The 21,976-nt window shown below is 41.2% G+C and overlaps 1 protein-coding gene across 1 annotated transcript; it reads left to right on the top strand.

The window, feature by feature from the left end:
- The first annotated feature begins 7,071 nt into the window (after positions 1-7,071).
- Positions 7,072-21,503, top strand: LOC135468685 (transcription factor TFIIIB component B'' homolog). The gene is made up of 11 exons (XM_064747070.1): positions 7,072-7,712; positions 9,050-9,232; positions 10,780-10,987; positions 11,807-11,937; positions 14,133-14,288; positions 14,791-14,918; positions 15,172-15,266; positions 15,769-15,823; positions 16,272-16,460; positions 16,830-16,902; positions 20,472-21,503. The coding sequence occupies exons 1-11, from the start codon at positions 7,093-7,095 to the stop codon at positions 21,211-21,213; spliced, it is 2,580 nt and encodes an 859-aa protein (XP_064603140.1). The 5' UTR covers positions 7,072-7,092; the 3' UTR covers positions 21,214-21,503.
- Positions 21,504-21,976: the final 473 nt, after the last annotated feature.

Genomic DNA, 21,976 nt, shown 5'->3' with positions numbered 1-21,976 from the left:
GGTTGGTTGCGATAGAATGCGGAGGATTAAAATCTGATCTGTTTTTTTTTCAACGTTGTATTTTGAGTGTGTAATATGGAGACGGTTATATGGTTTCAAATTTTTCGATATATAATTTAGACAAAATGTTAAAACAAGATTGTATGTTGCTGCGAAAATTTGTTGAATTGCAGTCATGCCCTGAAACAGATAATTTATTAATATGTACATTCATTACAGAGCCTGCTTTAATTGTTTTATACACGTAGTACTAAATCCTAAGCATACTAGATATTGCTTCTAACCGTCTAAATACGCGACCTTATTAGTCATAACCTGATACAAATAATCTGAAGAGTGACACTCAATACCATTCGATCAGCGAGAAAGCACGACACAATGTATGGTGGGTATGGACAGATCAGCGTACCTGCACATGACAATGTGTTAACTGGTCGCGATTCAATCCACGTGACCCTGCAGTCACATGTCGAAGCGCAGGCTTCTGGAGTAATGTCTCTAAAGACACGATGTCTATGAATACAGTTAGTGGTTCGCAGTTTGCAGTTAGCTATTCGCCACTGAGTGGTCCAGAATTCTATACATATTTAAGCGGTCCTACTTACAATACAAACTCAGTTTCAATATACCTTCATCTACACACCAATATTTTTAAAACTAACAACAGGCGGCGTTGTTAGCAATGCCTCACGAATAGCTAACCAAATAGCTAACATATCCAACAGAGCCACAGTTTTCACGCCAGGACATTCTTACTCTCTTCATAAAGAAAGTGGCCAGGGGCCTCCGTGGCTCAGTCGGTTAGCGCGCTAGCGCAGCGTAATGACCCAGGAGCCTCTCGACCAATGCGGTCGCTTGTGAGCTCAAGTCCAGCCCATGCTGGCTTCCTCTCCGGCCGTAAGTGGGAAGGTCTGGCAACAACCTGCGGATGGTTGTGGGTTTTCCCCGGGCTGTGCCCGGTTTCCTCCCACCTCAATGCTAACCGCCGTCGTATGAATGAAATATTCTTGCGTACGGCGTAAAACACCAATCAAATAAATAAATAAATAAATAAATAAATAAAGTGGCCTGGCATGACCATCAATTCTTATTCGGCCACTATTAGCAATACCCCGCGAATAGCTAACTGAGCCGCCAGAGCTACAGTTTTCACAACAGAATATTCCTACTCTGTGATCAAAAGTTCTACCTGACAGCACCAGTTAATCTGATCTCGGCCATTAAGGGCGCTGTTAGCTATACCCGGCTAATAGTTACATTTTTCGCCTCAGAACATTTCTATTTTGTACATTAAGTAAGTAGCAGGAGGGCTACGTGATAGGATCATTAATTTTGATCTCGACCTCAAGGGGGCTCGGGGCCTCCGTGGCTCAGTCGGTTAGCGCGCAAGCGCAGCGTAATGGCCCAGGAGCCTCTCACCAATGCGGTCGCTGTGAGTTCAAGTCCAGCTCATGCTGGCTTCCTCTCCAGCCGTAAGTGGGAAGGTCTGCCAGCAACCTGCGGATGGTCGTGGGTTTCCCCTGGGCTGTGCCCGGTTTCCACCCACCATGATGCTGGCCGCCGTCGTATAAGTGAAATATTCTTGAGTATGGCGTAAAACACCAATCAAAAAAAAAAAAAATTAAGGGGGCTCTGTTACCACTGTTACCAGTACCCGGCGAATAGCTAACTGAGTCGACAGACACATCTTGTACGCCAGAATTGAGTTATCCTCTCATTCAGCCCTTTGGCAATTTGCTTTATGTGCTAATTAGGAATGTTTTATGAAAAATGTAGCTCTGTGGGCTTAGTTAGACTGGTAAGAATAAAGTGATTGAAGACATGCCTGGCAATACACGTCTCACATTGAGCATATACCGTGCCTGCTGATTAACACTCTCTCATGACATGTCCGCATGAAGTTTCCAGTGCCCAGTTCCTAATTCCCAGTTCCCTTTTCTTAGTTCTAAGTTCCCCCCTTTTCGGTTCTGAGTACCATATTCTCTGCTCTCTATATTCTATATCTCTCACTGCTTGCAAATTTTACTAGAACTGTGAATGACAATAGTGAACTGAGAATAAGGAATAGAGAACTGGGAATAGAGAACAAAGAAAAGGGGGGGGGGGGGGAGAACTGGGAATAGGGAACTGGGAATAGGGAGGAGAACTGTGAACAAGAAACTTGGAACTAGGAACTTTAGGTCGGTACAGGGAACCAACTTCATTTGGTTGCTGGTAAAAGTGAACTTAGAATTGAGAAGAGCGAACTGGGTAAGGGGATTGTGGATATGGAAATATACATGTAGATATTTTACAGCTGATGAAGCTGGACATCAGTAGCACATGTACAATATGTGTGTGTATAGGCATCAGCCCAATTGTAAAGCCATGCAGGTTAAAGTTGTTCAGCCCGTTGGGTTACACTGTGTCAAACTTGCTGAATGGCGATGTTTCACATATTTATATTCACACCGCCATGCACTATATATCAATGGTATACAGGTACATGTATTGAGCAATTAAATTTATTTATTTTTCTTTGTAGCAATTCTACTTTTGTTTTGTTTTATGTAAGATATCTAAATATAAACAAAAAAAAAACTATAAACAAACGGTACAAGTCACAGCGTTTTTCCTGTCCGAGGATCATCTTCACACTTACTTCATACACTAAGAATAAATCTGAAAGAAAGGGCGTGAAATAATGTTAGTGTCCCCTAGTGGCCGAAATGAGAATTAATGGTCCTGTCACGTAGCCCTCCGGCCACTTACATTATGCACAAAGTAGGTTATTTATTTATTTATTTGATTGGTGTTTTACGCCATACTCAAGAATATTTCACTTATACGACGGCGGCCAGCATTATGGTGGGAGGAAACCGAGCAGAGCCCGGGGGAAACTCACGACCATCCGCAGGTTGCTGCAAGACCTTCCCACTTACGGCCGGAGAGGAAGACTTGAACTCACAGCGACCGCATTGGTGAGAGACTCCTGGGTCATTACGCTGCGCTAGCGCGCTAACCAACTGAGCCACGGAGGCCCCCCCGCACAAAGTAGGAATGTTTTAAGATCTGTGCATGGGCAGATTTAAAAATATCAGTTAGTAGATGTAGGTGTATTAGAACTGAGTTTTTATGCAGACTAAGACCGCTAAAATGTTTTAAGAATAGTCGTAATAAAGCACTTTATATACATAAAGAAAATTAAGAGCTGCTCCCCAGCAAATAGCTATAACTGCTAACTGCGAACTGTGTTCACAGATATCTGAGAGTAGACAGACTTTCGTCAATAAATCCTAGTCTATACAGGGCTATATTTAGCTTGCTCCTTTGCTGATCTGTTAGTACATATCTCATACGACAATATGTTCACGTCTTTGGTCCGATCACGCGAGGGTTAGTATATTAACGGAAAGTCAATTATACCTGGAATACTCAATAAAGATATAGCACACCTCGCCCTCTTGGAGGTGGGAAAGAAAGCGAACAGACGCAGACGTATAGAACCAGAGTGTATGGATGTGGACTGAAATATAAGCAATGGGTACATGCAATTACACACCACATCTAACCGTGTATTAGGAATCAGTGTGTCGATCTGGTTAGAAATGGATGCATCGAAACAGACATTCGTATACCAACCATCAATCAATAGGGACGTTAATTCCAGGTCAATAATCACGAAGCCTATTCCCAAAACGACATTTAATACAATCCATCAAGGAACTAAAAAAGTATGTGAAGTACGAAATTATGACGGAATCATGCGAAGAGAAACTGTAAATAGTTTTCAATAATGTTGGAAAGGCGCAGGGTATGTTCTAGGCGAAGGAGTTATCAGTAGTCAAATTGTGTACGACACAAGTTTATAAGTCGTCGATAGTGAAATATGTATCCTAATTGCGGTTTAATTGCAACTGTTCAGTTATATCCAGTGTACAGAGATCTAATTCAACACGATGCATATACAGCCCGTAGCCCCAGCTTAAGTGGAATTAGATACAGTCATGAGTGCCAGAGATTCTGGAAGCTCTTTTCATATTTACTTACAATTATACTCACTGTAAAACTGAAGAAACATAAAATGAAAGCGTTTGATGGAATAGCCTTGACATAATAGATTTCGCAGTGATAACTTGTGACGTTGACTGAATTCGTCTCATAACACAAAGGATCTAACACGTCCGTAGAATTGCCATAAGTGCGGTTCGTTGCTTGATCGATGTATTTTTCTTTTATATATATGATTGATTTTTACGTCAGAAGTGAAACACTCTGTGTCTGCTTAACACCGTTATGTGCAATCGTCATAACAGTATGTATGGTTGGCTGTTTGATGATTCGATTCATATGATATTCATACTTAAAATATGGTTATATACGACGACAGTCATGTCCGTTCATTGGAGAAGGAAATCACAGAGGCCCCGGAGGTGTGTGTGTGTATGTATGTATGTATGTGCACGTGTGTGCGCGTGTGTGCGCGTGTGTGTGCGCGTGTGCGTGTGTGTGTTTATGCTTGAGGTTTTACGCCGTGCTTAATAATGTTTCGTATGACGACGAGGAGTCATTAGATGTGTGCACATATACGGTGTCTCTTGTGGCAGGTGGAGCCCACTGCAGTATCATGCCAGAAGACACCAGACATGACACTACACCCAGTCACATTTTATTGACATCGGGCCAACCAGTCTTATTTTTTTTGAAAATGCTTTAAGGGTATTTCTGGTTCAACATTTGTTTATTTGATTGGTGTTTTACGCCGTACCAGTTCTAAAGAATATTTCACTTAAACATGTACGACGGCGGCCAGCATTATGGCGGCAGGAAAGCGGACAAAGCCTGGGGGAACCCATGATCATCCACAGGTTGCTGAGAGACCTTCCCACGTACGTGTTAAGCTGCACCTTGGAGGCATGGACTCCACCTGCCACGGCGTAAAACCCCAAGCATAAACACACACACGCACACGCGCACACACATGCACACGCACACGCACATATACATACATACCATCATACATACACTGGCCTGAACTGGACTTGAACTCGCCGCAACTGCGTAAGTGAGAGGCTCCTGAGTCATTGCGCCACGCTGGCACGCTTATCACCTCTGCCACGTAAGTAAAAATGTTTATTCAAGTTGTTTGGGGTTTCACAAATGACATGAGAAAACAAACAGCTAATCAAGGCATGCTTCATGTGACTTTGTCGCATTTTTTTGCACAAAATTGCGCTAATGGAGCTGCATATCGGTCTCATGGCCTGCTAGAAGTTGAATTGAGTTGGGCTGTTTGACGTAAAGGTATGAGTTAACCTACACTCGTATAAACAAAATGGCTTCCATGGAGAGTGTCGAATTCGTGAAGTTATCATCTTTCATTCTTGAAGGGTGTACCATTCTTGAATATGCTGAATTGTAAACTTGTAGTGGATTAATGAGGTAAATCTATTGTAGCAGGCTGTCTATTTTCCAATATTCATAAGAACTTAGTGGAGAAGGTAACACGTTTAAAGTTCCTGAGCGGGGACAAGCATGGGAAGATTCACTCTGAGCCCAGATTTCGTGGTATATATTTGTGATCAGTGCTGAACATTTCTAGCGTGATATCGCTGTTGCACTTGATCTGTGTCGTCTAAAAAGCGTGGCGATATTTTATACGTAGCATCATATGAATGCTATAGGTTAAAAGCACATAAATAATTAGTTACACAGTACTAATAAAATCGACATGTTGTATAATATGATTGTGGGTATATGATGAAATTAGAGCATAAAATGTCGAATCCCTGTAGCAAAATTAAACAAAACGTTCATATACTTGGAAAGTGAAATTTTCGAGGGTTTTTTTTTTGTCATTCGTTGGTGGCTGTGAAAAGTTGCATGTGGCCTTCCACTCTCTTTTGAGTACTGTAATGCAATTGTGAACTGACAGGTTTAGAGAGAATCATACATCATTGTGAGTAGTCAAAAGCTAAGCTGGACGTTCCTACCATAGCGCCCAGCTTCGATCATATACACTTATATGCGGCCAGTTTCCCTTAAAAACCCAGCACGAACCCTACCGTAATTTTGCTATCCACCGATTCCCTAAAACACGCAAAATGTAATATGTCAAAGCCCGCATTTGGTAAACCATCTTTCCGTAGTATCCAGCCTTTAATCTTTCGAATCAGACAACTCAAATCAACGTGAATAAAAAAAAATTCCACACATTACTGTTGAAAAATGGCTCATCAGTTCTGGCTTGGACATATTACATTTTGAGCATTTTAGGGAATCGGTGGATAGCAAACATATAGTAGTGTCCGAGGTGGGTTTTTGGGTGAAATTGTCTGCGTGATGTCTAGATGACCAAAGCTGGGTGTTATGGTAGGAACTTCCAGCTTAGCTTTGGGCTACATGGTGAGTAACATTAAACACTTTCCACGCTATCTATCGTGTGTATAACTGCAGACTGAAGTGGTTTCTGTGGAAACTTTTTGACTTTACCATCCTCCATTTCTTCTGTTATCATGGTTTGGTAGCTATAAGAGGCTCAGATGGCTTTTCTGACGATTTACATGAAAGAAATCAAGCAGTAATTACCAGCCTCCCACCCACAATACATGCTTGTACTTGTACAATTTCAGCATGCTACGAGTGAAAATCTGTTCATAAGAGCTGTGGAAAAGTTGGCCAGTTAAAAGTTGGTGGTTTACAATGACCACTGCTGTTTCTTCCATTAATAAAGGTGACTACTGTCATATAAGAGAAAAATTCATGAGCTTGGCTATAAAACCTAATAATAGATATAAAGAAATAAATCAGTCCTGTTTGCAGCTACATTATGAAAAAGGTTTTGCTCTTACGGTTAGGTTTGACACGTTCATCACCACAAAATATTTCAATAGAGATTAGGGTTTCTTTTGTGTGATGTACAGGTGGCAAGCTGACATGCACCATGACCCTGGCTGATCATAAAATCACCAACCAAGTGTGAGTAACAAAGTTTATCAAAGAGCCAAGATATGGATATCCTTTCCCGTGTTCACTTTCCTAAAGACTTTTCTTTGTGTTTTCATTTTTTTTTTTTGGTATATTAAAGTATAGGTGAGAGAACAAAAGGTTTCCATGATGTCTATGAGGAGGTCCAGACTTCAGGTGAAACCTAATTTAGGTTCTCGTGGCGGTAAACCTCCTGGTAGCCGACCTTCAAAAGTAGAAGATAAGCCTTGCCCCTCTGTTGCACCTCAAGACAAACCAACTGTCAGTGCTAAAGATAATGAGACAGCCCTGGAGAGTACTGGTCACAAGGTCAGAGGGAATAGTGCTGATAATCCACCAGCAGGTTCAATAGTAACTCAAAACACACAACCCAGCCCCTTATCAAGAGTACAGCAAGTAGCTGTTCAAAGGGGAAATACTCTTGATGGAGAGAGGTGTGAGGCAGCAACTGTGCCAAATGTAGCCATAGTGACTAACTCAGGCAGTGAGAATATCAAAGACAGCAGCTCTAAATGCACATCTCAGCAGTCCAGATGTGAGGAGGTAGAACTAACGAAGATAAAAGAAAAACCACTGGACACAGGACAGAAATCCTCTGGTCAGGTGAACAGTCTACAAAACAAAGTGCAATCACCATCTCCAGAAAAGACTGACAAAGAGATCACCAAGCCAGCTGCAAGACTGCGCAGTCGGTTTGCCAACCGTGTTAAGCCTAACCTTTCAGAGGCCGGTAAATCGAGGACCAGGTGTGTATGCTTGATAGTTATGACAATAATGACGACATAACTAATACGATAGTTCACAGAATGCCCAGAAAAATTTAAGCAATACGATTAAAACATGGCTTTTCATGACTTTAAATGCAATTGAGGACGTGTCGTAGCATAAAGAAGTACAAAAATAAGTTTTCAGTTTTTTTCATGGAACCTAAAAATGTCTGCAGACTATGTAAGGCCGTGGCAGTCGGTATGGAAATTAAATAACCTGCAGTCATGTCATTAAGGGTGATAGTTGTCAAAACAATTCTTTGGGCTAAATCATCGTTGTGAAGCTGATTCCACTTAACCGGTAAGTTGATGTGATTCCTGAAAACTTCTAGCCAGTGAGAGGAAGTATTTTTGGGACATGAAATATGCCCCCAAAATTTTTTATAACTTTTTGTGGCATAATTTTCTTTATTTCCCACAAAACTGTAATCTTTGATTTGAGTCACCAGTACTGTTCATAATTGCTTTATGAAGTCGGGAGACCTCAGGATCAGACCTGGGTCGGGTCATAGCAAAGATTTTAAAAATGTTACTTGCTGCTGCCTCGGTGCTCAGCACTGAGAGGTCAGAGCAAGGAAAAATGACTGGTTGGCCGGGTGTTGGTATAATGTGACTGGGTGGGTGTCATGTCTGGTGTCTTCTGCTTGATACTTCAGTGATGGCAGTACTTTGGCAGCATGGACTCACCCTGCCCCAAGAAGACACAATATACATATGTGTACACACACCTATTGACTCCTCGTCATCATGTGACTGAAAATTTGATGTATGTGTTAAAACCCCAAGCATACACACGTATCATACATAAATGGTTTAAAATGTGTAATGGTTGTTATATGTATGTGTCTACATGGTCTAGTTTATAGTTATAAATAGTTATATAGACTTTGAGCTTGTCTGTCTTTCACCATAAACATGCAGTAATTACAGGCCTGCAATGTATGCGATAAAATTGTGAAAGACACGGCATTATTGTAATGCTTAGGAACTGAAATAAGTTTGTGAGGTGCTCCGATCTGAGCTTGTCGTGTTTCGGATTTGATAATTGGCCGTGGGTATGCAATCGAACATGCACTGTGTAGGTATACATGTACTTGTATATGGTGATTGCTGAAGGGCAGTATTCTAGAGGGGTAACACTTTATTTAACATGGACTGTCATCCAGAGAAAAACATAAACATTTTACTTTTAAGATATCAATATCCTTCAAGGATTCCTGATATAATTTTAAGGACTATACTAAAGTGATACTATTATAAACATTATACTGATGATATCAGACATGTACATCACACATGATTTATTTTGTTTTCAGGAGGTCTGCCAATAAAGCATTGGACACTACACAAACTTCTAATCAACTAAACGTCCAACCTGTAACACCTTTGCATGGTTCTGACTTGACAGCTGATCTGTCGGACACCCCCAGGGTGGCTCAGGATGAAGTCTCTGAGTCCAGAACTGCTACAGAAAGGACCACATCTCCACAGGTTCTTTGGTATGTTAAACTGACTGGTAGTACAAGCTGATCTGAATGCAAACAAGAAAGAATGTTGCTGTGAGCCAGTGACCGTACCCATGGTTTGGATGGTAGTGGAATACTATTAGCCAGCTGACTGTGTGGAGGTGGTGTGCTAGTGGCATGGCACTTTGAATGTTTTTATAACATTGTTGGTAACCAATTCAAAAGGAGATTTTCAGCTGTAGTACATTCATGTTTTTAAAGTGATAAAATAACAAGGAAACATGTAGTGGGCACGCTCACGGCAGGAAATTGTGGCTGAAAGTCGAATAGTACTTTCATTGCCAAAAGTTTTAATATTTTGTTTTGACACGAAAGTCGCGAGATTAAATGGTGTTTTGTGGGGTGGGCTTGTCTGCACAAATGGCAGGAGACAGCGCAGATGTATTAACCCAATTAAGAAATAGAGCACAGACCTCGACAAAATTTGGTGAGAGCAGAAAGCTGATGACTGCATTTAGTGCATCATGGCGTTGTGTTCAAGTTTCTAGCAGAATCATGCCACCAAATGACGACTTTGGTTTACAGTCGGATTAGTGCTTGTTTTGGATTAAAACATCTTGGGAAGAGGTAGCTCTAACAACTGACAGGACTTCTATTTTGTGGTAGCTGGCGTTACATCTTACTCTGAGGATGACCAGCAGCCTTGTGTGGGTAACTCTAATACATATATACCCATTAATCGATGCGCAGTTCAAGCGCTGCATTTGTGGGAACGTTCTGGGTTCCGGGGGACAGATTGGCGCAACCAATTTATTGGTCTGCAAAATTACATTCGTAGCTAATGTTTGTACCATCGCTTCGTTTGCGCCAGATTTAGTGGCCTGTTAGTGACTGCCTGGTATTTCAGTCACTGTCTGATATTACATTCACTGTCTGAGGTAATAGCCACTGTCGAATATAATAGTCAGTGTTTCGTATTACAGTTACTGTTTTGTATTACAGTCACTGTCAGATAGTACAGTCACTGTCAGATAGTACATCCACTGTTTGAGGTTATTGTCCTTCTGATATTGCAGTCATGCTGATAGTCACTGCCTGTTATTACATGTACAATGTACAGTCACTGTCTGACATTATAGTCACTGTCTGACATTATGGTCACTTTCTGATATTACATTCACTGTCTGAGGTAATAGCCACTGTCGAATATAATAGTCAGTGTTTCATATTACAGTTACTGTTTTGTATTACAGTCACTGTCAGATAGTACAGTCACTGTTTGAGGTTACTGTCCTTCTGATATTGCAGTCATGCTGATAGTCACTGTCTGATATTACCTGTACAATGTACAGTCACTGTCTGACATTATAGTCACTGTCTGACATTATAGTCACTTTCTGATATTACTGTCAATGTCTGATATTACAGTAAGTGTCTGATATTACAGTCAATGTCTGATATTAGTCACTGTCTGATATTACATGTACAGTCACTGTCTGACCTTACAGTCACTGTCTGATGTCATAGTTTTGGATATTACATTTAATGTCTCATATTACAATCACTGTCCGATATTACAGTGATGCAGTAGACAGCTGTGGAGAGCGAGTAGGAGCTGAGGTTGTGATAGCAGGGGAGGTGGCTGAGTATGGAAACCATGAAGTGTTCACACCCCCACTCCCACCCACTCACCCTGAATGCCCTCCACCCAGCCACAACGCCCGCCTCTCCACCTCAGGGTCAGTAGCTGAGAGTGAACCCTCTAAAGATGAAGAGGAGGTTAAGGAGGTAAGGCATACGCAGTGGATGAATGAACGATGGGGTTGTCTTGGAATATAATGAGGGTAAGTGGCAAATGGTACAGTTTGCTCTTGACAGAGATCCACTGTAACAGTACATAAATAAGAAGAAACAGCATACATGTATATAATTGTATTTATGAAACATGAAGAAAGTCAGTAATACATTCATAGTAAATGCATTAGCTGAAATCGCATGAAAACACATATCTCCTACAATTTTATTGGTTGAAAAAATTTTTCAAATGTTGTGACCAAAAATCAGTAAGTGATGATGCCGTTTTGATTTGCAAAGATGTTCCAAGCATGACAGCTGACCTGTGAAACTGTTTAAAACAAAGCAATTAAAATTGTGGTTACCAACAGGAAGATTGTTAGCAGGTGATCTAAGAAATGTATTGCATACTGTTCTGTTGTTTACAGATGATTATTTCAGATATAGTGCTTGCTCATCATGGATTGAAACATAAACTGAAAAAATTAGATGAGTAATACCAGTATTTGTAAAAAAAAAAATTGTGATGTTGGTTACATCCAAAATGTTGATGAAGTACTTTGCATAAGGAGTTGTTAAAGAGGCAGTATATCTGTATTTCATTGTATTAGATAATGATTAACCCCCCCCCCCATTCAAGCAATGTGGTTGTTAACATTCTTCTGTAAAATGCACCACAGTAAGACTGATGCTGTTATACTTGAGTGCTGCACATGTTGTGCAATAAAAAAAACGTCATATTCTACTTGTAAAAGATCAGTATTTAATTTTGATGTACATTATCAGTGTGATATTGTGATATATTTTTTTCAGTCCCCTCCACCAGCACCAAAACATAAACGGAGACTGCCAAGAGTTCAAGCCCCTGTTGACAAACCACCTGATAAATTCAAAATGCTCATGAAGGATTTGATATATTGGAATCCCATTAAAAATCCCATGAAGTAAGTAATTGCATGTAAAGGTCCCATAGTGACCCATGTTTGCTATTGGATTTAAGGACATTATAGTTTTTTTGCATTTACAATATTTTATATACCTGTATCATAGATCCTGTGTACAAGTATGTTTGTATGAATGAATGAATGGTTGGTTAGCGCGCTAGCGCAGCATAATGACCCAGGAGTCTCTCACCAATGCGGTCGCTCTGAGTTCAAGTCCAGCTCGTGCTGGCTTCCTCTCCGGCCGTACAGGGGAAGGTCTTTCAGCAACCTGCGGATGGTCGTGGGTTCCCCAGGGCTCTGCCCCACTGTAATGCTGGCCACCGTCATACAAGTGAAATATTCTTGAGTACGGCGTTGAACGCCAATCAAATAAATTAATAAATAAATGAATGAATGAATGAGTGAGTGGTTAGGGTTTAACACCATACTTAACAATTTTTCAGTCGTGTGACGATGAAGCTGTCCTTAGAGTGCTGCCTCCTTGTTCCGAGATGGATTTCCACTGATCTTTTATCTAGTGCTGGTTCACTGAGACGACTTACCGAAGACAAGTATGCAGTCTTCCCCGAGCCATTATACTGATATGGGTCAACCAATTGTTGCACTATCCCCTTAATGCTGAACGCCAAGCAAGGAAGCTACAACTTCCTCTTTTAAGCTCTTAGGTGTGACCCGTCCCAGGATTGACTCTTTATCTGCTGCCCCTGAAGCAGACTGAGCTGCTGAGGCTACAGTGAATGAACGAACAAATGAATGAATGACACTCTTGTAATCTTAGCTTTTGTAATCTCTGTGAGCATCTCACTAATGTGGTTGCTATGAGTTAATTCCAGCTCAAGCTGGCTTCCTCTTTGCTGTTATCATCGAGCAGATGGTTATGAGTTCTCTCAGGCTCTTCAAGGTGTCTTACCATATTGCTGACCACCGTCATATGAGTGAAATACTCATGAAATTGGCCTAAAACACCAGTAAATAAATAAATAATTAGGTGTGTAACATGGTTTGTGACATGATGAACCATCCTATAGTCACAACCTCTGTACATGTAAATCTACAACCTTTTCAGCTATGTCTCAAACCGATATTTTGAAACAATTTGAGAGAGGTATGGGCGTAGACAACTAATTTACACAGTTTTTTAAACTTGCATCTTTAATGACACAAACAAATCATTTTGTCGTCATTTCAATACTAATTTTATGCTTAAATTCCACTGGAAAAAGTACTTTAGTGCTTGAAAAGGCTGGAAGATTTACAGTATGTGATAACATAAGAAGCTATGGCGTGCTGAACACTCTTGTACTCACTCTCTATCTACACGTACATGTCATAAATCAAAATATATAGGGAGGAAACTACTACAAGCTGAAGTATCTGCCAGATGTAGTCATGATATACATGGAGAAAGCTGCTGTAGGCTGAAGTATCTGTCAAATGTAGTCATGATATACATGGAGAAAGCTGGTACAGGCTGAAGTATCTGCCAGATGTAGTCATGATATACATGTAGGAATCGGCTACAGGCTGAAGTATGTGCCAGATGTAGTCATGATATACGTGTAGGAATCGGCTACAAGCTGGAGTATGTGCCAGATGTAGTCATGATATACATGTAGGAAGCTGGTACAGGCTGAAGTATGTGCCAGATGTAGTCATGAGATACATGTAGCAATCAGCTACAGGCTAAAGTATCTGCCAGATGTAGTATTGATATACATGTAGGAAGCTGCTACAGGCTGAAGTATGTGCCAGATGTACAATGTAGTCATGATATACATGTAGGAAGAGACTACAAGCTGAAGTATCTGCCAGATGTAGTCATGATATACGTGTAGGAAGCTGCTACAGGCTGAAGTATGTGCCAGATGTAGTCATGATATACATGTAGGAAGCTGGTACAGGCTGAAGTATGTGCCAGATGTAGTCTTGGTATACGTGTGGGAAGCTGGTACAGGCTGAAGTATGTGCCAGATGTAGTCATGATATACATGTAGGAAGCTGCTACAGGCTGAAGTATGTGCCAGATGTACAATGTAGTCATGATATACATGTAGGAAGAGGCTACAAGCTGAAGCATCTGCCAGATGTAGTCATGATATACATGTAGGAAGCTGCTACAGGCTGAAGTATGTGCCAGATGTAGTCATAATATACATGTATACATAAGGAGCTCTGATATCGATCTTGTATTGAAGGGTCCGTGAGAAAAAGAAAGCCGTTGAATCTGGGCATGATGTCTCTGATGCACTTAAAGATGGAGGTTCCCAAGAGGTGATGGAGAAGGATGAAGAGCTGCCTGTTCCACAGGTGAAGATTGGGCCGGATGGCTCTATCATACTGAATGAAGAGAGGTTTGTATGCTGAGATATCTGAGGAACAGATAAAATAAAAACGTAGAATTGATGTAACAATATTATGTTGCCCAGTATACATGAGAAGGATGTAGATGCCTCTTGCTGTTACCAGCTTTAAAGCTTTATGTCATTTCACTCCCGTATTGATGAACTCACTTGTTTGTTTTTTGTATTTTTTTTTTTTATATTCAATACAATGCAGATCTATTAGGTAAAGGTATTAAGGCACTTAGTTTGTTCAAATGTGTAGTCTATAGTCTGGACTAAATTTCCATTTGTTTTGTATTAAGATTAGACTGGTGCAATGTGGTAAAACTAGATTTGTTATGAAGTTGGGTCTTGTTATTATTATGTATCTTCTAAGTGGTTACTTCATGACTCATTTTTTAAAGCTGTAATATTGCCACCTATCACTGTACTAAAGGTTTTGTGTATGTTGTATGTGTACGTAAGGACATTTGCTTCTCTTTGTCTCTCACCTTTTTCCCAAATTCAACAGTTTAGTGATAGAGAAGCCAAGTGACCAGTCAGAGATGTCAGACATTGGAGTTGTGGACGAGACCGATTCTTTGATCACCTCTTCCAGTTTCAGAACCAGGCATCTTAGCAAAAACTGGACAGAGAAAGGTGAGACAAGGGTCACGTTGTTAGTGAGTCTGGATGGAGTAACCTTTGATTAGCTACCCCAGATTTACCACCAGGCACATGTAACTCGGCTAAAACGGATCAGAAGAAATCATGAGTCGCGTCCTTGCTCTTCTGACAGCAGGTGTCTGCATCATAGTTCATGATCAACTTCAATATAGTTCATTAAAGGTGACCTGTACCATATAAACTCTGTAGCCTTCAGATTTGTAGCAGAGTGTATTTGTGTTTTCAGAGACAGAAAGATTTTACTATGCCTTGAGTGTTGTGGGAACAGACTTCTCCATGATGAGCAATCTGTTCAAGAGGAGGAACAGATATGATCTCAAGGTGAGAAGACACTTTTCCACTTCATACTCCCAGTGTTAGTAATACAGCTGTAAAGGTCATACGACATGATAACCCTTTTCACGACCCCATGGACAGGCCTGATCTATCTGTAATGTTTACATGGTGGTAGTCTTCACACATTCCCCTATTTGACCTCACTTGAACCTGACAACAGTTTTCAAACATCCCTCTATATACCGTCACCTGAGCCTGGCAACAGTTTCACCTGAACATGGCAACAATCTTCAAATAATCCCCTATTTCCCCTTGTAGCAACAGTCTCAAACATTTCGTTATTTGCAGCCACCTGAATATGTCCTCAGCATTTAGGCTTGAACTTGGCAACTGTCTTCAAAATTCCCATTATCTGCTCTGGCCTCTGTTTATACACGTAACTGTGTGTATGTCATGCTCTACCAACTTAGTAGTTATACTTTATATTTTATGCTGAGTAAAATGCTTTTCAGATGTTGATTAACCCAGTGTAAACTTTATATTGCAGAAAAAGTTCAAGCGAGAAGAAAAATATAACAGATCTCAGGTAGACAAGGCTTTAAGTAAGTGGTTGGTGCATTTATGAATTTTAACATACCGGTAGTTGTTTGTATAAACTTAGCCACTTTTAGAGTGTTAGGATTTTACATGTAGATAAGTGTTTAGATGTTCAGCATGGGTAAAACTTTTTATAAAGTACTAAATGTGCATGTTATCTAAGTGGACTTCTGTTGGCTTATTATCAGGGCACAGAACTCCAGTATGGCATAAATGGTGTTGGATAAACCTTTAAAAGTGTTAAATGTGATCTGTTAAAGTGGGCGACCACTGTTGGCCTTCTATTGCAATTTAGGGGTATACAGTTAAGCATTATTTAATGTAGGGCATGGCTCTAAGCTCTCGCTGCTTAATCTGGAAACTTCTTTGTGGGTCCAGTTGAAGGCATAAATACATGATAGCAGTACACAATCACAGAGTTATCATTAAGTCTGTCCCGTTTGTTATCTGTAGAAGAGAGAAAGAAGATCGACATGTCTGTGTTTGAGAATGTATCTGATGAAGGTGAAGACAAAGCCCCAAGAAAGAAGGCGGCTGGAAAGGGAAAGGGGAGGGTTAAAAAGAGGACAAAGGGTCAAGGTGATGAGGAAGAGAGCTCTGAGGGCAAGCCAAAGAAGGTGGGCAGAAAACGGAAAACTGCAAGTAAGTTGAAATGGTATCACAACTAAGGTCTTCTGTTAAAGTTTAATACATGTACATTTGTATGCATGCAATTTAATTGGCATAAACATACATCTCCATAGCCTAAATACATGTCAACCTTGTTTTTCATATTTTGTCACTTTCAGATTCAGTAGTCCAAAAATGTATGACTTTTTGAAATTCTTTCCTTAAAAATTACCATTTAGTGTAATACATGTGCATTGTTATCATGTTGGCATGCTACTGCATCATTGAACCAGTGGACATGTGTCAGTAGCGCAAAAGTGACAAGGAAGTGTAATGTAATGAGGGTAAAGGGTTGGGGTGGGATATTCATGTAGTGCTAAATGAAGGTTTTATGTTTTACAGGGAGGAGGGCACATGCTCAACACTTCGAGGAAAGTGATGATTCAGCAGAGAAGGAGACTGCAGATCAGAACAGGTCAGTCTGATGTCCTCTTTGGTCAGATCACAGCTGGTGTTGGATTCATGTAGCTGTCTGTACTGTTATACTAGCATGTAACTGTAATGGTGATGTACAGCTTACAGTGCTGTTACTATGGTCTGGTTCATCAGATGGTCAGTCTGATGTCCTCTTTGGTCAGATCACAGCTGGTGTTGGATTCATGTAGCTGTCTGTACTGTTATACTAGCATGTAACTGTAATGGTGATGTACAGCTTACAGTGCTGTTACTATGGTCTGGTTCATCAGATGGTCAGTCTGATGTCCTCTTTGGTCAGATCACAGCTGGTGTTGGATTCATGTAGCTGTCAGTACTGTTATACTAGCATGTAACTGTAATGGTGAGGTACAGCTTACAGTGCTGTTACTATGGTCTGGTTCATCAGTTGGTCAGTCTGATGTCCTCTTTGGTCAGATCACAGCTGGTGTTGGATACACGAAGCTGTCTGTACTGTTATACTAGCATGTAACTGTAATGGTGACGTACAGCTTACAGTGCTGTTACTATGGTCTGGTTCATCAGATGGTCAGTCTGATGTCCTCTTTGGTCAGATCACAGCTGGTGTTTGATTCACAAAGCCGTCTGTACTGTTATACTAGCATGTAACTGTAATGGTGACGTACAGCTTACAGTGCTGTTACTATGGTCTGGTTCATCAGATCAGAACAGGGCAGTCTGATGTCCTCTTTGGTCAGATCACAGCTGGTGTTGGATTCATGTAGCTGTCTGTGCTGTTATACTAGCATGTAACTGTAATGGTGATGTACAGCTTACAGTGCTGTTACTATGGTCTGGTTCATCAGATGGTCAGTCTGATGTCCTCTTTGGTCAGATCACAGCTGGTGTTGGATTCATGTAGCTGTCTGTACTGTTATACTAGCATGTAACTGTAATGGTGATGTACAGCTTACAGTGCTGTTACTATGGTCTGGTTCATCAGATGGTCAGTCTGATGTCCTCTTTGGTCAGATCACAGCTGGTGTTGGATTCATGTAGCTGTCTATACTGTTATATTAGCATGTAACTGTAATGGTGACGTACAGCTTACAGTGCTGTTACTATGGTCTGGTTCATCAGATCAGAACAGGTCAGTCTGATGTCCTCTTTGGTCAGATCACAGCTGGTGTTGGATTCATGTAGCTGTCTGTACTGTTATACTAGCATGTAACTGTAATGGTGACGTACAGCTTACAGTGCTGTTACTATGGTCTGTTTCATCAGATGGTCAGTCTGATGTCCTCTTTGATCAGATCACAGCTGGTGTTGGATTCATGTAGCTGTCTGTACTGTTATACTAGCATGTAACTGTAATGGTGATGTACAGCTTACAGTGCTGTTACTATGGTCTGGTTCATCAGATGGTCAGTCTGATGTCCTCTTTGGTCAGATCACAGCTGGTGTTGGATACACGAAGCTGTCTGTACTGTTATACTAGCATGTAACTGTAATGGTGATGTACAGCTTACAGTGCTGTTACTATGGTCTGGTTCATCAGATGGTCAGTCTGATGTCCTCTTTGGTCAGATCACAGCTGGTGTTGGATTCATGTAGCTGTCTGTACTGTTATACTAGCATGTAACTGTAATGGTGATGTACAGCTTACAGTGCTGTTACTATGGTCTGGTTCATCAGATGGTCAGTCTGATGTCCTCTTTGGTCAGATCACAGCTGGTGTTGGATTCATGTAGCTGTCTGTACTGTTATACTAGCATGTAACTGTAATGGTGACGTACAGCTTACAGTGCTGTTACTATGGTCTGGTTCATCAGATGGTCAGTCTGATGTCCTCTTTGGTCAGATCACAGCTGGTGTTGGATTCATGTAGCTGTCTGTACTGTTATACTAGCATGTAACTGTAATGGTGACGTACAGCTTACAGTGTTGTTACTATGGTCTGTTTCATCAGATCAGAACAGGTCAGTCTGATGTCCTCTTTGGTCAGATCACAGCTGGTGTTGGATTCATGTAGCTGTCTGTACTGTTATACTAGCATGTAACTGTAATGGTGACGTACAGCTTACAGTGCTGTTACTATGGTCTGGTTCATCAGATGGTCAGTCTGATGTCCTCTTTGGTCAGATCACAGCTGGTGTTGGATTCATGTAGCTGTCAGTACTGTTATACTAGCATGTAACTGTAATGGTGACGTACAGCTTACAGTGCTGTTACTATGGTCTGTTTCATCAGATGGTCAGTCTGATGTCCTCTTTGATCAGATCACAGCTGGTGTTGGATTCATGTAGCTGTCTGTACTGTTATACTAGCATGTAACTGTAATGGTGATGTACAGCTTACAGTGCTGTTACTATGGTCTGGTTCATCAGATGGTCAGTCTGATGTCCTCTTTGGTCAGATCACAGCTGGTGTTGGATTCATGTAGCTGTCTGTACTGTTATACTAGCATGTAACTGTAATGGTGATGTACAGCTTACAGTGCTGTTACTATGGTCTGGTTCATCAGATGGTCAGTCTGATGTCCTCTTTGGTCAGATCACAGCTGGTGTTGGATTCATGTAGCTGTCTGTACTGTTATACTAGCATGTAACTGTAATGGTGAGGTACAGCTTACAGTGCTGTTACTATGGTCTGGTTCATCAGATGGTCAGTCTGATGTCCTCTTTGGTCAGATCACAGCTGGTGTTGGATTCACAAAGCCGTCTGTACTGTTATACTAGCATGTAACTGTAATGGTGACGTACAGCTTACAGTGCTGTTACTATGGTCTGGTTCATCAGATGGTCAGTCTGATGTCCTCTTTGGTCAGATCACAGCTGGTGTTGGATTCACAAAGCCGTCTGTACTGTTATACTAGCATGTAACTGTAATGGTGATGTACAGCTTACAGTGCTGTTACTATGGTCTGTTTCATCAGATGGTCAGTCTGATGTCCTCTTTGGTCAGATCACAGCTGGTGTTTGATTCACAAAGCCGTCTGTACTGTTATACTAGCATGTAACTGTAATGGTGATGTACAGCTTACAGTGCTGTTACTATGGTCTGGTTCATCAGATGGTCAGTCTGATGTCCTCTTTGGTCAGATCACAGCTGGTGTTGGATTCATGTAGCTGTCTGTACTGTTATACTAGCATGTAACTGTAATGGTGACGTACAGCTTACAGTGCTGTTACTATGGTCTGGTTCATCAGATCAGAACAGATCAGTCTAAGGATCATGTCAATAACACTGTAGGTCAGAACAGGTCAACGCAACGATCATTTTGTAAGTCAGTTAACAATAGTATTTTCCTTGTGCTGTGAAATTGCAAGCATCTCTTTCGAATCTAGTCCTGATCTATTAATCACTAGGTGAGCTCTCGATCTGAAAAAAAAAAAAAATGTCTGGGTAAATCACGTCTAACTTTACTTCCTTCTTCTAAGAAAATGAGAAGACCGAGTCGTGCTTGCTCTAAGTGGAAATGTTAAGCATTAGCACCTTTCGCCATGTCCCCTAATGACATCACCAAAGAATCCAAAGTGTATTCACTGGAACTCTTTTATCATTATTAAGTTTATGCTAACCTTGTTTTTCATTGTTCTTGCCATGAAGAGAACCTGGTGGTGCGGTGGTACTAGAAGGCCCGTGTGTGCCCGTAGACCTGGAGGATGATGATGAGGACAATGAGGAGTTCAGAACCATCGCCAAGAAAGATGCTGGTAGCTCCAGTGATGAGGAGGATACATCCCGGGTTCTGGAGAATATGTGTCAGACCACACGGTCAGGACGCGTCCCTAAGAGAACCAGCTTTTATACAGCAGAGGAGCAGGCAGTAGCGGCAGCTGCCAGAAAAAGGCAGAAGAAAGACCCCGGTGTCATCACACAGGCGGACAATAGAACAAGCGTCTCAGTGAAGTCTACGGGAAGCCAGACCCCTGAAGGGAGGAGAGCTGATCCTGTACAGATTCAGACTGTTCATAACATTCCTAGTGTTGGGGGGAGTCAGTTAGTGCTGGTCACCCAGAAGGGTGCGGACTCTGCGGGGCAGGGCACTGTCATACATGTGTACATGCTGTCCCCCAGCTCACACAGGAGTCCAGAGTGGCCAGCCTCTCCACTCACTTCCCCAAGGACTAACCCCCATGTGTACTCAGTGTCTCCCCGGGGATCAGCGTCTGATGGGGAGGTATCCAGTATGTTAGTGATGCCCCAGCAGGAATCAGGTGTTGTGGATGAGGAGGCTCAGCCAAGTGCTGAGGATGCACTGCCAATTGTGTGTGCAGAGGAGACTGTGTCTACATCAGAGACAGTGACCAGTCTGGAACATGCTGTTATAGAGGCCCTGAGAGAGTGAAACTCTACTGCCTATGTTCTAACTACCTCAGAGATTTGCTCCACAACTCTGTTACAACCAGGTCAAGTTTCTGGCCATCTTATGTTTTCCAGATAAAATCATGGTTTGAAATGAAATCATCATGAATACCATGAAATCATGAGGAAGATTTAATTTATTTGACATAGTGCATGTATCATTGCCTGAAGAGTACTTTTTGAAAGTTTTTACCTCAGCAATAAATAATCATTGCTCCTTAATGCTGCTGCTTCTGTCTTATAATATAAATTGTGTAGTTATTTTGTTTGATGCTTGATACTTGAACAATATCTATGGATATACTAATTTTATTTTCATGTTTTTGTTTGTTTTTTTTAAAGTTCGATTTGGTCTTGGCAAGCTTAGAATCAGATCTTTTCTGCTAACATTTTACAGGACAATATTTTATCACGCATCCATTCACTTACTACATGTACCTGCCTAAAACTTTTGTCCTCACTCTTATTATAAAGCATTATGTCGTCAGAACATACCTCATCAGAGATCAAACTGGTACTCCTGGTACATGAACCTTCTCACTTGTCTCTCAGAGTAAGAACTGCTGTGTGATAATCGACTGGTAGAGATGGTATAGAGTCATCTCAAAAGGAAGAGCCGTTCCCCACAGAAGTGTGGGTTCAACCCAGAATGAGGTTATTTAACTTAAAACCACAAAATCGGCAAGCAGTACTCCACTCGTCAGATGCCCAGAATAACAGTAAACCTAGGCGGCCCAAGTCTCCGA

The sequence above is a fragment of the Liolophura sinensis genome, chromosome 6 (assembly GCF_032854445.1).
Source record: "Liolophura sinensis isolate JHLJ2023 chromosome 6, CUHK_Ljap_v2, whole genome shotgun sequence".
NCBI lineage: Eukaryota > Metazoa > Mollusca > Polyplacophora > Chitonida > Chitonidae > Liolophura > Liolophura sinensis.
This window is presented reverse-complemented; position numbering and strand designations above follow the sequence as displayed.

What these genes read in the sequence shown, in the direction of transcription:
- LOC135468685 (XM_064747070.1), top strand. Translation starts at nt 7,093, where the DNA reads ATGATGTCTATGAGGAGGTCCAGACTTCAGGTGAAACCTAATTTAGGT. An exon ending in GGAACAGATATGATCTCAAG is followed by an intron (nt 15,267 to 15,768) that starts GTGAGAAGACAC and finishes TTTATATTGCAG; the next exon opens with AAAAAGTTCAAGCGAGAAGA. An exon ending in TCAGGTAGACAAGGCTTTAA is followed by an intron (nt 15,824 to 16,271) that starts GTAAGTGGTTGG and finishes TGTTATCTGTAG; the next exon opens with AAGAGAGAAAGAAGATCGAC.